We start from the raw sequence: 20328 nt of genomic DNA, 5'->3' as shown, positions 1-20328 counted from the left end.
AGAAAGGGAGCAACATATCCATTTGTTCTTATGATAAGGAAGCCCTTTCCCTGTTAAGAACACTATTCCTAAGGTAACACTGATTCATGAGTTGTCTGTAAAGGTACTTATGTACATGACAGCTTTACATAGAATGTCAGGTTTTAAGGTAAAATAATAATGACTGGGTGACTTTGTTACACTTTATTAGTTCTTCTTACAATTTCACATAATAATTCCAGTACTTCCAAATACACCAAATGGCACTGAAGTGAGATTGACATTTTTCACATGGAAACTGAAACACAATGGAGGTGACAAGTAAACCTATTACAGTTACTGTCAACATGGTAGTGACAAAATAGTATCCTGTGACAAACACTGAGTGTACAGGTTGACATTTGCAGCTAAGATAGATCTCTACACTGTAAACATGTCTATAACATAGTGCAGTGGGGTGTACCAAAAATAGACTTTCTAGTATTGTTTTTCTTCATTCTAACAAGAGCACCCTATTTGTTTCATTTACCGTAATATTAATGTGTGAGTTATGGATAGAAAGAGGAAACTATCACACATTAGGCTACTAGTGTGCACATTCTTAGACCTAAGAGTGTGTTCATATGCTGACCCATCAATTAAACATTCAGTAACTTCAAGACATTTAGCCTCCACTGAAGGCAATCTGGGCAGCACCAGTACACATTCACTGTGTATTTCACACTGTGCTTCAAATCATATGAGTGTTTACATGGGTGTCATGACTAACAGTGGAAAGAGAATAGATTATTTTAAATGACTCTGTAGGACGTGCTGTATATACAAAAATGACTTCAAATGAGGTCAACGAAGATAACATTGTCTGGTCAAGCATTTGCTGAAGCACCAAAACTGTAGCTTATTTTTCGAATATACAACCATGCGCTTAACGTGAGATTCTGCACGCGGAACTCGAATCATGACGCAAATTTCCCATTGAGATGAATGCAAGATTTACGTGAATGTCGGAGTTTCGTGTGCGGATCTCGAGTTAGTATTCCACCCTTAGGTGTTTATGTCCCCCATCCAGCTTATCATTCCGGCATTGTGTCCGAGCAAACCAAGTAAAAACATAAAATACTGTCATTGACTTGAGGCTTCTGAATGTGGATAAAAAGAACGATGTGGTCTTTGCTAACTGTAGTATTTAAGGAGCATTTACGAGGAATTTAATGTGTAATGTGTGCCCTAAGAGTAATTTAATGTGTAATGTGTGCCCTAAGAGTAATTTAATGTGTAATGGTTACTCTAATGAATTCATATGACTACAAGTGTAATCGGTCTTGAGATGAGATCACATTGACACAGTGTTGTGTTATGAGGGAAATAGGGGTACTGTATGAAGTGTAAAGTCCCAGTAGACTGATCACTCAGTCCCACAGTGGGGCACTGTTCCTTGGTTCAGTTGGCGCAGAGATCAATCCATTTTCTGGGGGACCCGGCCCATTTTGGTGCGCATGTTACGCAGCAAGAAGAAACAGACGGTTGTCACGGCACAGGTCACCTCAGCTACCCAGAAGGCCATTTCCCAGCTGTGGTGCTTGGCAATGGTGCTGAAGGGGAGTCCCGCGAGAAAAGCCCCAACTGTGACCAATGGAAATGCAGTTTACTGACACTAATCACAGAGAATAACAGAGGCTCACATCTTTGTATGTATTTTACATATCTGAGGAACCAGACTTACCATTAGCCATTAGAGCTACAATGGCATGGGAGGTCCCACAGTAGTTTGACGGAGCACACTCATTGGCTATCACTCCGAACAAGGCGATTGGTCCATAACAGGAAAATCCAAACATGGCACCCAAGGAGAGGATCCAGATCTTAATATGAGAAGTTAGAAAATATTGGTCTCTGTCTCAGATGTTTTTGCCTTCCTGTTCTCTCACTCATCCCCTACATGTTTCCCCCTGCTATTGTCACCAATAGCTTGATTTAAGACTGAAGACCTTGAACATATCTGACAAGAAAGTGTGTAAGAAGAGTACTGCATGCCACCAATATGGTTCCATGTAATTTATTAAGATGTTTACCTCTTTCTCTGACAGGCCAATGAGGACAGATATGGGATGAAGGGCTTGAACCCAGATGGGAGCTTCCTTTGGGAACAAAGAGAAGTGACATTTATATTACAAAAGAAAGAAAACAGTCAGTGACAGATTAAAAAGAAAGGAGTTAACAAAACTCAAAGTTACAACAGAATTGAATAACTTGCAAATAAATGTATAGCAGTTTTATACTTCAGGATGATTGACAGAAATTCGAGAGCAATTTGTCATTACCGTCGGTGCCTCAGACGTGATGGTGAGCCGGAAGAGATACATGGACACAAACATGCCAGACATCATGGTAAGTAGCAGGCCATGGCGAGGGTTGCCATGGGTACTCAAGCCTTGCTGTGGGACATGAGGACAGTAATGAGAGGAGGCACATTACATTACCCTAATCATACAGTAGATTACAGGAGAGATGTATAGCCTATATTAAGAATTATGAATATTGGTGATTTACGTGAACGGCCAAACTAAAAGCAGATTAAACCTTGGGCTCCATTTTGCTGAAGCAAAAAAAGTGGCAAAACAGGAGCCATGTCCACCATGATTGAACTGTTGTATTGTGATGAACTGTTATATTGTAATAGACAGAGTATTGTAATGAGACATCATTTAATGGGAGTTCTGAATACTAGCAAATGCGTTGTGTGCAATATATTTTCATGCTGTTTACTTAAACGGTTGAATAAGCACTATTTTTTTAAAGAGCTGCGAGAGTTTGAGTTGCTAGGTATGTTGTGCTGAGTTCATCACCGTTTTGCTGAAGCACAATGGAGCCCTCTTGCATTTTGTGTTCTCACTTACCCTAGCAACAGCCCTGTCAGAGAGGAAGCCAGCTGCAAGGCTGCCCACCAGACCGCCCACCTCTAAGGCACTCATGTAAGAGCTGCCTGTGGACGACATGTGTGGTCAGACATGCACAAATGCAAATAAGCTGCAGTGGGCCCTCTAGCCATTCCAGAGCATTGACTCCCAAGAAACCAGTGTGTGTGTGTGTGTGTGTGTGTGCGAGAGAGAGTCTTACCCATGAGGACAGTCTGGCCCTTCTCCTGGATTAGGAAGAGCTGACCCCAGTCAGTGCAGGCAGTCTTCACCCCAAACACCACCATGTAGCCCAGGGACAGCAGCCACAGGTAGGGGGACAGGAGGAACTCGCTCAGGGTGCTCTCACTGTTGACTGCTGCTTGGAAGAGGAGAAGGATAGGATACAAAAGTCAGCGCTTTCCAGAAATACATATTACCTTCACCTGTACATGTTTTGGGGTGAGTGTTTGCACTGGTGGAAGTATGTAGCAACCGTAGGAATAGTAAAAAGTGAGGCCATAAACCGATGAGTGTGTGTGTGTACTTGTGTGTGTGTACACTGAGGGTTAATTCAACAGGAGTCTTACTCCTCACCTCCCTTGGCCCCCTTCTTGGCTACAGCTTCCATGCTGGGCAGGCCCACATCTTTGGGCTCGTTCTTTATGAACACCAGGCAGATGAAGGCAAAGGCAGCACAGATAAAACCCGACACGGACAGGATGGTCCTCCAGTCGTAGTACTGGACCAGGACAGTGGCTAGGAGAGGCCCCAGTCCACCAGACAGATTCATACTACATGACAGCACCGCCCACCATGTACCAAACTGGGATGGCTCAAACCACTGAGGATGGACAGAGAGAGAGAGAGAGAGAGAGAGAGAGAGAGAGAGGTGTCATCATTAGTCATCACTTGCATCCTCACACTGTACACACACAAACAAGTTAGCTGACCCATCTTCACTTCACTCTCTCTTTTATATTCATTAAGAACCCTTATCCACACGCAGCAACTGACAGATTGGGGAATATTTTGTGCATGTTATGACAAAGAACATGGTAGAGACAGAAGGGTAACTAAATGAGGGTTTCTGCGTTGTGGAGAATAAGCAGTACACTCTGAACAGAACAGTATCATCGAGGTCTGACATGTAGACAAGTCCAAATACTTGTTCCTGGAATCACATCACCTCAAAATCCTACTCCTGACCTACAAAGCACTCCATCAACTGCCCCCTCCCCTCAGTATCTATCTGACCTACTCATCCACTAAATCAACCCGGTCACGAAGGTCCTCTACTACTGGTCACCTCCCCATCGCAAATCCAACCTCCCCAGTTTTGGTGAGAGAACACTCTCTGGACCCTGCCTCAAAACCCACCTGTTCTCCCTGGACCCTGGCCTTTTCATAACCTCCACGCCATTTATGTCCTGACATGCCCCCTAGGATGTATTACCTCATTTTCCATTTAGTTGGAATGTCAAAATAATGACCACGGCAAATCTGACCGAGAAACTAAACAGTACCATGAGAATGCACTGACAATCCCTTCTGCAGGTTGATTTAATATCTTGTTGATCCGCAATGAAGTACTGCTAAGCGTGTCTAGCACTGCCTCCTACAATATGTTATCATGGTCAGACTGAGGTGCTCGCTATTGTCCTTTCCATTAGGAAGGAACACACTTGTGTCTATATGTTTGTATTAGGCATGGTCAGCAGCCTCTATAAATACTATTGCAACCTAATCCCTCTCTCTCAGCCTGGCACACATGCCAAAGCCTATTTATTCAGACAGCTCCTTACAGCTCCTTAGAACTCCAGTTGTCTCAGTGTATACCGTCATTCAATAAACAAATAAACAAATTATTATCTATACTGCAGGTCATTTAGGCCTTAATGCATTTGCCAGAAACATCATATACTGGAGTTGTGTATAAATGAAGACATTCAGAACATTATTGCTCCATAAAATCTACATCTAATGTCTATTTCCTTAGGGCCCCTGGACATGACACCATGAGCACCCAGTGCCAAGATTAGCCAGTATCAGCTGGTGTACCGTCGCGTCAGAGAACAGCCTCTCTGGCCCTAAAGGTCAGTGTTATGTGAGGGCAAGGGTTAGGATTTCTTGAAACCATGCCAACTGGTGAGTGTCAGGTGCACTTTCTCCCCAATCACAAATAGTGCGGCACATAAACAGAAGACTAAATCTAAAACGGTGGGGAGAGGAGGGGACTATTACGTTACGGGGCCACAGGGGGCTACCCTGTTCTTATAAAGTGTCAATACCTAGAATATATGTGTGTATATTGTTAAAGTCAACTTGTTAGTGTGAAAACAGCTATGGCCTTTGTTAGGGGAGGACTCTGGGCATGGGGGTTTCCTTGGTTCCAAGATTTATATGTTCATGAATTTAACCTCCTGGTATCGGAGCCCCTTCCTATAGCCTCTCCTTATAGGATTAGTACTGCATTTCGTTGTCTCTGTACTTGTACTCTGCACAATGACAATAAAGTTGAATCTAATCTAATCTAATCTAGTAGTCTTACCTTGCGCAGCACCTTCCCACAGGGTGGCCAACCCAGACCCTGACCCAGACCGTTAACGAACCACAAGGCAGCGAACACAGTCACAGTGGAGGACCAGGAGAAGACCACGTTAATGGACCCCACCACGAAGAGACCGATGGAGAAGAGCCAGCGAGCGCTGATCTGGTCTGACAACACGCCACTGATGAACTTACTGATAGCATAGGCCATGGTCTGGCTACTGGTGATCAAGCCTAAGCAGAGGTAATAAGACACAGAATAAGGAGGTGTACTTTATACAACATATACATACAGTAGGAAGAGACAGCATAACAAACGATGCTTGACGAAAGGGTCGCTAGAAAGCTAATAAGACAACTCACTTACCGAGGTCATCCTTGTCCAGTTCAATCTCCTCCATTACAGAGGGCATGACAAAGGAGAAGGTCTTCCTGTTGAAGTAGTACAAAGAGTACCCAACAAACATGGACATGAAGATGACCATGCGATAGTAACCGTAACCTGTGGCCCCCATGATTCCAGAGGTAGAGAGACCAGTAACCTGGGGCAAGTAGAAAAATAAAAATAAAAATACTTTGGGGAACGTATTCCCTAACTGGCTCCGAATGAGTCAAATACCACTGTTTCAGTGCTGACAGGTTCCGAGATCACTTTTCATCTGGAACACGGCCAATCACATTGAGAGTGATGCCATCAGCAGTGGGTGGAGTTAATAGCCAACTTGAATAGATTAAACACTCTGTTGTTCATGTTTACACTGGAACAATGGAGGGTGGAGTTAAAGAGGGCATTGGCTTGATAACAATGATTGGAAGTAGATGGACTTCACAAAAAAGTCCTCTCTGTCACTCTTACAGAAAGCCAATGGCGCTACTACACGGGAAGAGGAATATCCCCTCTCTTCCAGTCTCAAGTTCCAAGCAGTTATTTCTCCACTGTAGATGTTTCTGGCTGCTGTGTGTTCACTGTCCTGGTTTTGGTTCTTCCTACAAGCGAGGGGGGAAATTCCAGAGTAGGCCCAATCTGTGGAGATCCTTGTAGAATCGGGGAACAGTAGAGGGGAAACCTCACACCCAACAACCTAGAAAACATCAAGCATAGATAGACATGTATTGCAATCTATGAATATTTGACTCTTCCCTATACTAAAAGAGATTTGTTTAAAACCGAAATTACCACTCAGCATCAATGAACAATGGAGCTGTTTGTTTCTTTGAAGATAAGCCAGTAAATGCGTAACTCATAATGCAGTCATGAACAATGGTAGAAGTAAAGGCAATTGTGCATGGCTGTAAGTAATCAAGGGGTGATGTACAATTCTGGGGGGCTGTGGTATCTGGTTCTGTAGAGTTGTGTCGCCTCTTACAACTCTTGAAATCTGACACAAGTGTCATGCAAGGAACTTCAACCATGCAACACAGAAACTGACCACCAACTGGAGACATGGCTCCCTGAGCCAGAGGCTTTGTACTCACTCCAACATTATGCTAGGAGGGTGGGGGCAACCCGACATTTTAAGCATAAGGCCATTCAATGTTCTTTCAATAAAACAAATAATTAAGAAAAGATCATCCTTGAACATAGGTCTGCATGCAATTGGAAAAGCAGTTTTTTGCAATTGGAATGGGAATGGGCCCACATAAGTTTTTTCTGGTCTATTACCACTAAACCACCTTTGTTGAGAAAATAAATACATTAGGACCCAGTTGATATAGTTCTGAGAATATCCACTGTAAAGTCACAACAAACATTCTCGCATCTCTCCATCAATCACAGCTCACTGATAATAAAGTGATTAGAGCACTGCAATGAACACACCTCGAGGCAAACCTCAACGCGTCGGTTCTAACGTTCGATTACTTCCATTTGAAACGGTTAGACTTTCCCGAACAACACACTAGAGTTACATTGTATCGATATAATAAGTGAAGGACGTGGTACCTTATCGTCCGAATCCCTCTCGCTGCTCACATTGACACGCCGCTGAAACAGGAACTCCTGCCTTGTCCTGTGCTTTCATTGGACCATGGAGCTGACAGTCACGTGACGTAGCCGTTTCCACTGCATTGATTCGCGACTGTACGTCGGTCTATAGCTCAAGGTTGTCTATAATCTGCCAAGCCAAATTACATATCGTTTTATTCACCCAATTAAATTACCACTCGAATTAAGAACTGAATTACTACTAAAATATCCCACAGGGCGCTCAACTCTCGCACTACTGAAATCAACAAAAACACTGCTCATTTTGGGATTACAATCCATTTGTAAATGATTGGTTGCCACAATGTTGTAATACAGTGCACTGAAACACAGTGTGATATCTTGCCAATAGATGGAGCTAGATGAATGCATACGATTTATTAGGCTGCTCAAGCAGTTTTAGTTTTATCAAAAGTTTTATCTGAAGATATGTTGCCTTGAAAATAAAACTGACAGCATGACCATAAAAGATATCAAAAAAGTGGGAATGCGTCTTTGAATCACCAGACTGTGTACACTCGTAGACAAAATGGTTCTTTCGGAGTTATATATGGAACCTTGGGGTTCAACAGTCATTTTATCGAGCCATTTGATCAGGTCTCGGGTGGTTTCAGGTGTCATCGCTGGTTTCCTGCGTGTCACATCATGAGTCAGTTATGTAACTTGTCTGTGGAAGAGGTGAGACTTAAATGAAACAGAGTGGGGAAAAAGAGAGCTCTTCAATTAAAAAAATATAGACTCTCCCAATGCATTTATTTATGTTGATGTAAGACCACCCTAATGAGTGATCACAAAAAGCAATGTGAAGAATGACTAAAAATCTGGAGACGGATTTCCTTGAATAGTGGTCTGTGCTATCATACACTTCACTTCACTTCACAGTTACACTTCACTTCTTGACACATACTTATCTTGCTAAGAAACATGATGCACAAGAAACAGAGAAAGACATCTGCATGTTTTTAATTGATCAAAATGCCCCATTTAGTGGATAAACCATAAAACATAAATAGACATTTTCTTGTTTTGAACTACCACAGGGGTCTTAATGAGGGTCCTACATCTGTTGACAAGTTAGCTCACATGGCACCAATATGGTATCAGTGGGTAGGAGAGAGGTCACACATTTGACACACAACACTTCTCAAACATCATGAGCGAGGAAAACAGCATTTTCAGACAATGTCTTTTTGTTCTCTACATTTGTTCTCTACCTTTGTCTGTCGTTGCTCCCGGTAAGTTATAACATTTTGTTTGTTTTTTCTTAAATTATGCTACACTGAAGTCAACTTGTCAGGTTGATAAGCACAAGAAGATAAATGAATAATTTATATTTCTAACATTTGTTGAGATAAGCTTTATTGATGACAGAATATGCTATATATATGCTAAATATATACATTTAATTTGTTCTGGCTGCATATATCTTCCCAAATATTTGACTGAACTTTATGAAATGTCTGATTTTAGGTACTGTTGTTACGGGGTATCAGCCTGCACATATCAGAGGCAGAATTGGATCTTCTATAACCTTAGATTGCCAATTCAACTACACTGGAAATGGGTCTGAAATGATGTTTATGAAATTCTACACAGTGTCACCCAGAAGGGACTTAGGTATAACTGGAGATGCAAACTGCACAGTTGCTGTTTCAACAACACGTTTATTCGTCTGTACATTCTCCCATACGATTAAGAGGCTCCACTCAGAGAACAGCACTGTATATTACTGTGAGGTGGACATGCCAAAACCTGGCTCTTCCATAAGGGTCCAAGGAAATGGAACCACGGTTTTACCTTACTGTAAGTAGACTAGAAGAGTACTTCAAATGCTACCTCCGTACAGCTGAGAAATGTGAATCCCTAAAACCATTCTCACATCACATTTGCTCTCCTTAAACATGACTCAGAGTGTTGTTTCTGTTTTGTTTCCATGCCAAAGTGGAGCCAGCCTCTGTTCATATAACGCAAGTCTTAGTGCCTGGACAGAGAAGAGAACTTCTGTGCTCTATCACTGGGTTCTACCCTGGAGATGTACATGTTATTTGGTCCTGTGGGCACCACCATGTACCAACTGGCAATGCCACAAACAGCACACACACCAATAGCGACGGCACCTTCTCTCTGCAAAGCCGCTTCAGTTTCATCCCTGAGGAAGTGAGCCACGTCCCTGCTGTGTGTACCTGTGTGGTGTGTCATCAACTTTGGCCACATGGGAAGACAGCAAACTACAAACTTCTTGCAGATGCGCCCAGCACTGTGACTGTGAGGACCCACTCTGGTGCTGTTATACAGGGCTCTCTGCACTTGACAGTGGGATCCCCTCTGACTCTCCAATGTACTGCAAATGGGAACCCCAGGCCACAGACACAGTGGAAATGGGGAGGCAGTGATATGCACAACATCAGTGAGACTCTCCACATCTCTGCAGCTCAGGTACAGTCAGTGTGATAGAGTGGGCAGATGATAGTATAGTGAGTGAGTAGTATGATGTTTATGACTAGACGCTGGGCCATTGCTGCCTACCACTATGTTCTAGAGGATCCTTTCCAAACTACTAGAGGGTAGAGCTGGGAGACTACAGAGTTATTCTACCTACTAGTCTAGATAATGATATTCCAACACATTGGTCATGTGAGTCACCTTCAATATCGAGAGCAGTAACCAGGGATTGATTTTTTTTTCTGAAATCTTCCATTATTGAAATTCTCAGGAGAAGCACCAGGGGCTGTACTGGTGTATTGCAGAGAACCAGTATGGAGTGAGGAACACCAGCATCATGGTTCACCTAACTGAACAAGACAAACCAACAGGTGTTTAACAGGGATATTAAGTACACTAATTGTTTCTATGTTGACAATGATACAGCATGCTTTCCAAAGAAAGGAAATGAATGATATGCCTACGAGAAGCTGGTCTTTTAAAGATCACAAGTAAGATAGAAGTCTGCAGGGGTTCTCTGTGACAGGGTATCCTCAAACCTCTTCTATGACCTTATTTAAGGGGCTAAACCAGACATCCGTCTAAGTAATAAGAGTTTGTCAATCTTTCCTAAGAGCATCTTGTCTTCATGAATGAGGGTAGCCACGGGATAACATGAGTTCAACTTCAATACTGTACTTCAAATGTATTGGCTACAAATCAACAGCCTACACTGTTTGTTTTTGTTCAGGTTCAAGAGCATGGTATGGTCTGTCTGCACTGTTAGTTTCTCCTCTACTTCTGATATTTGTTGTGTGCCATAACAAGAGAAAGACGTCAATTCAGAAGTCAACTGGAAGACCTAATAAGCAGCATTGTGATTGTGGTACAGTTACACATTTTTTATGTATTTAATTTAAGTTGAAGCCACAGATGATTTGATGCTTGAGTGATATGAGAGTGTGCCTTTTTATTTAGCTAACTAGATGGACTGATTTCCTAATTATTTAATGCATCATGTTTTTTAGTTGTTTCAAACCAGTGTGAAACAAAAGAATGTCATTTTTCACAAGGAGCTACAGTATATGGATATTGCTATTATCAAGCAATCTAAGCATGAAGCCAATTTGTTCTACCATCACACATAGATTGTTGCAAGAATATCCCTCTGCTTCTCTGTTGTAGAACCAGCTCCAACTGTTGAGGACGGCGCAATCTATGAAACTATCACCACCATCTCCTCTTCACCAAACGTGACGGTAAACTCTCAGGCTTGTGTCTCGGTAGCTGTAGCATGTTCCTACAGGCATCTGCATGACCAGTTACTAATAGCCTTCTTCCTCTTGGCAGCTGGGGGAGAACTCCTGCGTATACAGCAAAGTGCCGTCTGCTGCAGCCAGACGGACCTTGACTGAGGAAGCAGAGAGAGGAGCAAGGCCTGCCACTGACCACACTGAGATTGAAGCCATAGACCCTATCTATGTCCTGGCAGAAATGCCACTCGTCACACAGTGACATAATGCCACTAACAGAGTCATCATGGAGATGAATAGCATTTTGTTTAATATTTGATCTAGAAGGGAACTGCATAGGTTTTCTCTGAAAAGCAGCTGAACTGAACAACCCTTGTAATGAAGAGGCAGTTAGCATAGCCAAGTAGCCTCAACTGATAGCTGCCCATTTGCTAGGAGTTTGTTGTTTTCTAATTGAGCTTAAATTAAAACAGCGTACATTACTTAGTGGTACTGTGTTGTGCTTATATTGTAATATGTAGTGTCCCATGTAATATTAAACATGCTTTCTAATGTTCATAGACAAATTAAATTAAATGACCCCTTCATGGCAGATATCATTACCATAGAAATATTGTAGAATGATCATTAGACTGTCTCTATGGGTATGAGACAAGTGGCTTTGTACACATTGTTTGTGACAGTATAGCCGAGTATGAGACAAGACACTTCTGTTCCTTGTAACCAAGGTATACAAGAATAGAGTGTTTCCTGAACACAGGACATGCAAGGTGTTGAGTCATTTCCTGTTGTCGTCGTAACATCAGCGTGTAGGACACAAACTGTTAGCAATGCGGATGCGGTGGACCCAAGTGCGGAGAAATACTCAGACGAAGGCGTAAATACACAAACGTTTATTTTAATTAAGATCGGGGCAGGATGCACAAACAAACACTGGGAGAAAAGGGTAACATAAAAGTGGAGAAAGCCAAGCTCCAATAAACATAGGTACTCACTTCACAAGTGGCAAAACGAGAGGGTAGTAACATGGGCAGACAAGGTAAACACGAACAGACGGGGAGAATCTCTGACAAGGACATGGGGAAACACACAGGCTATAAATAACGAACAGGGGACAGAACACACAGGTGAAACGAATCCTGGTAGATTAGGAGGGCACTGGCCCCGTACCGCCAGAGTCACCAGACAGCAACCTCAGGCGTGACACAAACAAATATATGTTGCCACTTGATAAACTTTGTACTGGTGTAAAGGAATCAGCAATGCAGCTGCAACGTTTTCAAATAGGAATGATGATTGATTATTATGTTTCTTGAATATGAATGACAAAATATGACTAAATAAAAATAATGTTTTCTTTTACCATTGGGCTGTGGTACAATGTTCAATGTGCTCTTGAAAACAGCTGAATTTACCTGTACACTGTATGGCAACACAGAACCATTCACTGTATTTAAAAGGAACTGCATACATTTACTGTAAAAACTGCTCAGATTGGCTGTCAATCATAATGATCAAATATCATCCTACTGAAATCAACAAAAACACTGCTCATTTTGAGATAAGAATTAAAAAAAATTAAAGCAAACATTCCACAGTGAATGTGTGAAATGAGCATGAATGTCAGTCTTTCAAAGCAGAGAATATGGAACAGACAAGAAGCTCTTTGAGGTTAAAATGTGTGCGTTATATATATATATATATGCTTATATCCTTTCCTTCTTTCTGAGAAACACAGATGCAGACACATACTAAGACAAACAACACTCAGCAACTACTCTTTGGATTCAAAGTAACAACAAGCCTGTCTGCTGCACACAGTTTATTTCACAATATGGTACATAAGTAAGAAATGAGTATTTAACCATTTCAATGCCACATCATCTGGGCCTAGAGGTGGTGCTCGAGCTGCTGCTGCTTCAGCTTGTGCTTGATGTTGAGGCAGAAGGGCACAGGGCACTTGTTCTCCTAGTAGTGTTTGGTGTGGTAGCAGCACAGGGCAATCAGCTGCTTGCACACAGGACAGCCACCATTGGTCTTGCGCTTGCAGCCCTTGTTGTGCTGCACGGTAGGGAGCATGAGGCACTGGCAGACGTGGACCAGGTACTCGATGCAGCGCAGGATGCTGAGGTGCTTGGCTATCCTGCAGGATCTTAGAGGCCTCGCCACCCTGGCTGTTGCTGTCGTTGCCCAGGCTCAACTTCACCATAGGGTGCTCGTGGCTCTTCACACCGTAGCTGTTGATGCATAGGTCAAAGTCCTGAGGAGGGGAGACACAAGGATGAGGAGGGGATTCGAATGGGTATGGGACACTGGGACAAGGATCTTCTACCAAAAGTTAATTCAAAAGCGTTTTTATTTTATGGGACAAAGCTAATCAAGGCATGATGTGCTCTGTTCCATGGTATGAAAAAACCTCACCTTGCATCTTGATTGAGTACTGGTTGCTTCAGAATAGCAAATCTCAACCATACTTATGCATGTTTCCATCAGTAGAGCACGATGACATTGAGAAAATGTGTTAAGGAGACCAATTGACAAAGGCCATTTTATTTATCATTTATAGGCCTAGCTATCAATTGCATATTGGTCTCCCAAAACCTGTGTTTACAGTTTATTTCAGAAGTAACTGAGGAGGAATAGAGTACACTTCTGTGATGCATCCAAAGAGACGGGAGAGGAGGAAGGCAGAGGACGTGAAAGAAGAGACTTCAATGAAAGTATTAAAACAGAGGGATGTAACACTTGAATACTGCGTCGGGCACTTTTTCTTGAGGAAAGTTGTACTTGCAATGACTGTGATGCATAGTTGATCCACTTTCCAGACTAATGTATTTATTGTAAGTCGCCCTGGATAAGAGATTCTGCTTAATGAATAAAATGTAAAAAGATAATTCTCAGGAAATTATGTACATAATTACCTTGCCTTCCATCAGTCACTCGACAGGTAATGTCACCCATATAGCTCCTATGTCAGTGGAGCCATCTGGTGGTGGAAGTGAGTCACTCCTCTGGCTTGGTTCAGACGATTGCAGGACTTTTTTTTACTGATACAGTACATTACTGCAAAATGCAGTAATGTGAAATGCAAAATGTATGTAATGCAGTGGTACTGTAATTTAGTTGCTCCTCAAACATTTTAGATCAGATGTAAAAATTGTAAATTCATCATTCAGCATGATTTCCACAGTAGCCTATATCATCCAGAAATGTACAAATACAAATGAGTTTTAATTATGCATTTTTTGTTATGTGTGTGTGTGTACTCACCGCTGCATTCATCAGCTGCCACACTGCTGCATTCAGTAGCCATGAGCTCAGTGGGCTGTAAGCAGACAGAGTAGAGCAGTGTCATAGCAGGATCAACAACACATACTACCCTGTAGTAGACAAAGTTAATGATATTTTAATTGTGACTAATTTGTTACATTTGCTACATACATTCAACACTGATGCAACAATAATGCATCCAAAGTGGAGAGAGCATTGACGTTACATTTTCATAACAGAATGATGTTATCTTTATGAACAGTATTTTTCCTCACCATGAGGAGATGTGGAGCCATGACTGTCAGCTGCAAGGGCCAGGAGTGTTTCCTCCTTCTGCACCTCCTCTGTCAGGACAGCTGTGGTGGTGCTGTCGTCCTCAATGGCAACCTGGGCTGTGACCAGCTGGTTTAGAACAGCTGTGTTTAAGGAAGCGTTGATGGAAGGCTGAGCTGTGGCCAACAGTGCAGCAGTGGCATCCTCAACTCTGTCCTCTTCTTCGGCCACGGCCATCTGTTGTTTCTCACTGCCGATGAACTCGAGGAAGATTCTTACCTGCTCCATTGCCAAATGAGGTACCATCTGCTCGTCTGCCCTGAAAGAGTAGCTGTCTGGGACACGCTTCCCTATGGCGATGCCCACCAGGCAGGCAATGTGCCTGTTAGCACTTCCATCACCCACTGCTCTCTTTAGTGCAGCCTTGGTCCTCGGCCATTTGAAGCACCATGGAGGGAGTCACCACTCCCTCCTGCACAGAGACTTTGACTACAGGGAGCTCAGCAGAGCCCTTCTTGACCATCATGATTGTGGGGGGACATGCAGCGTTCGGCCTGTAGAGGGAGCTAATGAAGCCTCGTTGACTAGATGCTTAAGATGTGTGTGCCTCTGCTTTTTCAGTAGGTGGGCTGGGAACGTCGAGAGAGATATACGGAAACTGGAAAGTTGCCGAGTGGTTTTGGGAGAGGCTGGAAAGCCTGAACACGAACTTTGAACGTGATTGAATTTATGAATAAACGGGACTATTCCCTTCAGCGAACACTGCGTCTGCCTCTGTGTACAACGGACCTTGTTACATTGGCGCCCAACGTGGGGCCGGAGGCATGGAGACGCTAGCTACGGCGATTTCAAGGATGGCGCTGATACTGGAACAGCAGGTCATCCTACAGCAGAACCAGCAGACCGCGGTGGGAGAGATGACAGCGGCGAGGGCTGAGGACCGTGCCCTCCTCCGGGACCTCGCCGGGGCCATCGGGGCGGCGCCGGCGACCGGGGCGGCACGAGGTCCCCCCAAGATCCATCTCCAGAAAATGGGGGACCTGGACGACCCGGAGGCGTTCCTGGCGGTGTTTGAGGGGGCGGCGAGGATCTCGGGGTGACCGGACGGCGAGTGGGCATACCATCTGCTGCCCCTCCTGTCGGGGGAGGCGCAGCTCGCGGCCCACAGCCTACCAGCGGCCGCCCAGCGAGACTACCCGTCCCTGGCCCGGGCAATTCGAGACCGCCTGGGCGTCACACCAGAGGAACACCGTCGCCGGTTCCGGGCCCTGACGATGGAGGACGGGAGCCGGCCCTTCGCCTACGCCCAGCTGCTGCGGGACAGCGCGTGGCGGTGGCTGGACCCAAGTCACAGCTCGGCGGAGGAGGTCGGGGACCGGGTAGTATTGGAACAATTTCTCACGGGGCTCCCGGCCCGAACCGCCGCCTGGGTCCAGTACCACCGACCCCAGGATCTCGCGGCCGCCGTAGGACAAGCAGAGGCACACACATCTTAAGCATCTAGTCAACGAGGCTTCATTTGCAACAGGTGTGCAACGGAGCCTCGCCGACATAACCCTGGCCACGGTCCTGTAGCTCCCTCTACAGGCCGAACGCTGCATGTCCCCCCACAATGATGCTGTTTGGGAATGAGGAGAAGACAGGAAGGAGGATCTTCTTGACCTCCTCCTCCACAGCCGGCAGGGTCTTCTCAGTGAACATTTCCATCCCCTCCATGGTTACCTTCATGTGAAAGAGAGAGAGAGAGGGAAAAAAAAAGAAGAGTTAACTCACCCAAGCACTTTGAGGCTTGTCTACAGGAAACATTGTCATACTTTCCTGCCAAACAGCAGTGAGAGGCGGCGTTCATTCCCTATTTCTCTGCGGAGTTCCTTCTCCATCCTGAGGCGTCTCTTGGCTTCCCAGACCTGTGCACAAGATCACACATTATCTCTCACAGGAAAGATGGGGCACTCATCTGTCAATGAAATGAATTCCTTTGAGATAAAATCATGAATCCAACTATAAGCTTTCTGCCTCTTGTTGTTGTGCATGTCAGTAAACATGTTAATGTGTAGTGCTAGAAGGCTACTTACCAGTTCAAGGAGATGGAGTTGTTTCAAGTTGAGCCATTTCATGATACTTTCCTGTGGATAAAATAATGTATTAGACTGCTATCTATCTAATATATCAATCTATCTGTATAGTTTGATGAAATCACTCACTCATCCAGCAGGAAGGCCCTTCCAGTTAACAGCCAGTTCCTCATGCTTTTAACTGTTATGTAGGATGGGACCTCCTCCTGATCTTTCAGCATCATGTCTTTCAGCATTGAGTTTTTTCTGCAAAAAAGGGGGACATACATTACAGTTTGAATCAGTGTGGGACAATGTATCACCTATACATTTGTGCCTGATTATTGTTTCATCTTACCTCCCTATGGAAGAGTGCTTCATATTCACCGTCCATATTTGATGAACTGTGGTCATACAACATGAGGGAGAGAGAAACATGAAAAACCAACAGGTTAAAACAGCAAGTAACTATAAAGTATAGATGAATATCAAAATATTATACTGAACATGTAATTTCTGATAAATCGGAACAATAACTACCTAATTAAGAACAATAAATAACGGTTATTGATGTATTGATCGTGAATACTTTGTATAAAAACGCAGTGATATAAGGATTTCGCTAGAGTCGAGCAGATTCTGGCAGGTTAAAACTTTTATGTCTGAACTGCATCATCCCATTTCATATTCCAAGGTCATGCTACACAGTCATGGCACAATAAACACCAACAGTTTACTCTACATGTTGAGGAGCTACATCACATGATGCATATTAAGAGTGTCTCTAGAAAAGAGAGCAGGCGTAAAGATCATGTTATAATGCAGATGCTAACATTTAGGCATTCAAATTTGCCATCTTTAATTATGTGAATTAGAAACAGGAACCAGTTTGAGCCAAGAGGCCACAGGCCACTGGCTAATCTTAGACTGGGTGGAGGGGGCATGTGTCAATGCCATTTGTGAAAACCTTTGGAGGTAAAAAAGTCAGGCTTTACTAAGATTCCACTCATTCACAGGCTGTGATACCACATCACGATTTAATGGTAAAGGCAAAAAGACTGCTTGGGCAGCATAGTGTACCCAGAGCCATCCTCTTTACATGCTAAAATCATTGACAGAACTGCCATTGTACACAAATTGCATAGCCACCAGGTTTTCACATTTAGTTAATATGGCAGCAGTGTCTTTCAGCCTTGGCTAGAGCACCAGTTAAAGAGCTGTGACCGAATTAACATGGTGTGGAACATGTACTGAGAGGATAGTCTAAAAGAGACTCAGAGAAAAGAGAGAAAAGAGAGAAAAGAGGGGAAAGAGAGAAAATAGAGAAAAGAGGGAAAAGAGAGGAAAGTTGGGGAGACAACTATAAGCTTCCATCCAAGTTATTAGCCTAACACGCTGATACAGTGAGCTGGATCAGGTTTTAGTGATAAAGAGGCAAAGTGGTAATTTGGAAAAATTTAAGATGCAATTGTATACTTTGCCTGATCCACCAAAACCTGAGTCAGCAAATTGTATCGGTATGTTAGGCTAATTCTGGGCTAGAACAAAAAGTAGCTGGTCCGGCCAGGCGTAAACCACTCAGGATACGCGGCTTACAAAACTAGCGCACCCATGCCCCGCCCCTGAAGTATCTGCCTTCAGGCATTGGTTGAGCAGGTCTTGTGCTTCCATAAACAGCGATACACGCGCGGTTCCTCAACACGTTTTTCATTCATATAACCGGAGAAGAGTTATTGTTGATGTTCTGATCCTAGTTGTCTTTCATCAGATGTCGTAGCGAAGCGTGCCTGTTCAATTTGAGAATCAATCTGCAGGAACAAATCAAGACGAAATATGGAGAAATGCGATAACACAAAGACGACTTCTAAAAGAAAAACCCGCTCTTCAGTTGAGAAAATTGCTGGTAAAAAGTTTAAACCTAAGGAAAGTGGGGAGAAGAAACCCAAATCCGTGTGCAGCTCAGAAGTTCCTCAAAGTTCAAAGGATGCAAGCAGGACTACAAATCCAGATGGATGCCAAGAGATAACACAAAATGACAAGGGGCAACTTGTATTTAAAGGTAAAGTATATTTGCATTTCTGTTTTTAGAACGTATTCAACTCTAGCTTTAAGGAGTCACAAGTCATTCTACTTTTTCTTAGACTTCCCAGTGTTCAGACCGAACATGTCCCCAAAAGAAGTGCTTCAAGCTGGTAGCTTTGGTGGTACTTACTTCAGACCAATATACTCAAGCATCACAAGTAAGTATATTTCACACAAACCTAAATCATTACCATTTGGAATGTTAGCATTATGGCATACCATTGTTACTTAATAACTTATGTAAAAGTTTCCACACACAATTAGAGAATCAACGTTTTTCCCTTACATCTAAGAACAAAACTATGGAGATGATGTATGGAAGGAGCTCCCTGATGACTGGCTGAAAGGTTTGGACATTCCCAAACAGGTGACTTTTCCAAACCTACACTGATGCACTGACTAGAAGTAAATGAAATGATTGGTAGTTTACTGTCTTTTTAAACATAGACTACAACCTATAAGCTTCTACTGCCTTCTGTTTTCATTCCAGTATCACTGACTGTTATGTGTGCCTTTCTTCACTCAGGTGGCTTCCTCAACATACAGAGAGAGTGTAAACACATATAAAGTGAAGTGTGGAGGCAGTCTGGAGATGTGGGAGACAAGTGGATGGATCATTCCCCAGGACCCCTACGGCTGGTTTCAGTGGTACTGCAGGTATGGGCAGTTAAGTTTAAACTGGGTATATTAGGGGAATATAGATGGAGTCACCCAGTCGCAGACCCCTTGAGACCAAGACCGATGGCACTTTTCCACAAGAGACTAGTGGGTCCCACTCTAGAATTTTTTGGGGGGTCCAAGTACTTTTTCTTTGTTGGTGCGTTGTGTTTCCACCACCCAGGGTGATTCTGAGGACTTGGGGAGAGCAGGGAGGAGCAAACTGTCAACGTCGTCAGACGTGTTTCCCAGCTAGTTTTACCCTCAAATCAGCAACTGTAACTGAAACATTAAATCTGTCAATAATTTTCAAGTTTTTCTCCAATGAAATTCTTACATTAACCCGACTTTGAAACTAGCAAAGGAGTTGTGAGGCATTTATTTAGTTCTAAACGTGATTAATGTACTGTATCACAGTATGGTGACCAAAGTAACGGTTTATATCTAATGCCTGACTGCAGTCATTGACACAGCACTCAATTTGGCAGATAAAGTATGTCTATGGAGAGTGTATGTTAATCTGTTTTTGACTGTACTGCATTGATCCCCATTTATCACTGAAAAACACTTTAACCTCAGCATTTGTTCTCTCTTCAGAATCTCACTATGAAATGTTAATTCTTTATAGGTTTTATCAGGGTAGGCGCACTAAGGATGACGACCGTCAGATTGGGAGATGGGCAAAGTGTGCAGGGCTGAAAGGCCGGTGGAGAAGTAATCTGGTCACGAAAGTCGTCCGGTCTGGCTGTGGCTTTGACAACCCCACAGTCTCTCCAGTGGTCAGACAGACATTACAACACTGGGGATATCGGCTGACAAAGGAGGACTACATGGAGGGTGCCAAAAGGGTCAAACTAAAATAACCCCTTTACTCTGCTCTTGTCCTCATGATGTTTACAAAAAAAAAATAT

At 43.4% G+C, this 20328-nt stretch overlaps 3 protein-coding genes across 3 annotated transcripts; 2 read left to right on the top strand and 1 right to left on the bottom strand.

Annotated features, from left to right (window-relative positions):
• Positions 1-168: 168 nt before the first annotated feature.
• Positions 169-7395, bottom strand: slc37a4b (solute carrier family 37 member 4b). Its single transcript, XM_083690805.1, has 10 exons — positions 7366-7395; positions 5791-6505; positions 5425-5657; positions 3471-3717; positions 3097-3252; positions 2877-2962; positions 2301-2414; positions 2052-2117; positions 1703-1841; positions 169-1602 (listed from the first exon to the last, which is right to left on the bottom strand). Exons 2-10 carry the CDS (start codon positions 5936-5938, stop codon positions 1436-1438), a joined length of 1356 nt encoding a protein of 451 aa, XP_083546931.1. The 5' UTR covers positions 5939-6505; positions 7366-7395; the 3' UTR covers positions 169-1435.
• A 2243-nt stretch (positions 7396-9638) lies between these two features.
• On the top strand, positions 9639-12406 carry LOC310819860 (uncharacterized protein). The gene is made up of 5 exons (XM_083691270.1): positions 9639-9843; positions 10121-10220; positions 10580-10714; positions 11014-11087; positions 11179-12406. The coding sequence occupies exons 1-5, from the start codon at positions 9802-9804 to the stop codon at positions 11341-11343; spliced, it is 516 nt and encodes a 171-aa protein (XP_083547396.1). The 5' UTR covers positions 9639-9801; the 3' UTR covers positions 11344-12406.
• Positions 12407-18511: 6105 nt separating this feature from the next.
• Positions 18512-20280, top strand: LOC310801275 (uncharacterized protein; the record flags this gene model as incomplete). The annotated part of the gene is made up of 5 exons (XM_083665268.1): positions 18512-18605; positions 18820-18918; positions 19054-19127; positions 19287-19417; positions 20046-20280. 5 exons carry the CDS (start codon positions 18512-18514, stop codon positions 20278-20280), a joined length of 633 nt encoding a protein of 210 aa, XP_083521394.1.
• Between the last annotated feature and the right edge of the window lie 48 nt (positions 20281-20328).

The sequence above is a fragment of the Argentina silus genome, assembly GCF_951799395.1.
Source record: "Argentina silus genome assembly, chromosome: 2".
NCBI classification, from domain to species: Eukaryota; Metazoa; Chordata; class Actinopteri; order Argentiniformes; family Argentinidae; genus Argentina; species Argentina silus.
The sequence above is the reverse complement of the archived record's forward strand: the minus strand, read 5'-3'. Positions and strand labels throughout refer to the sequence as shown.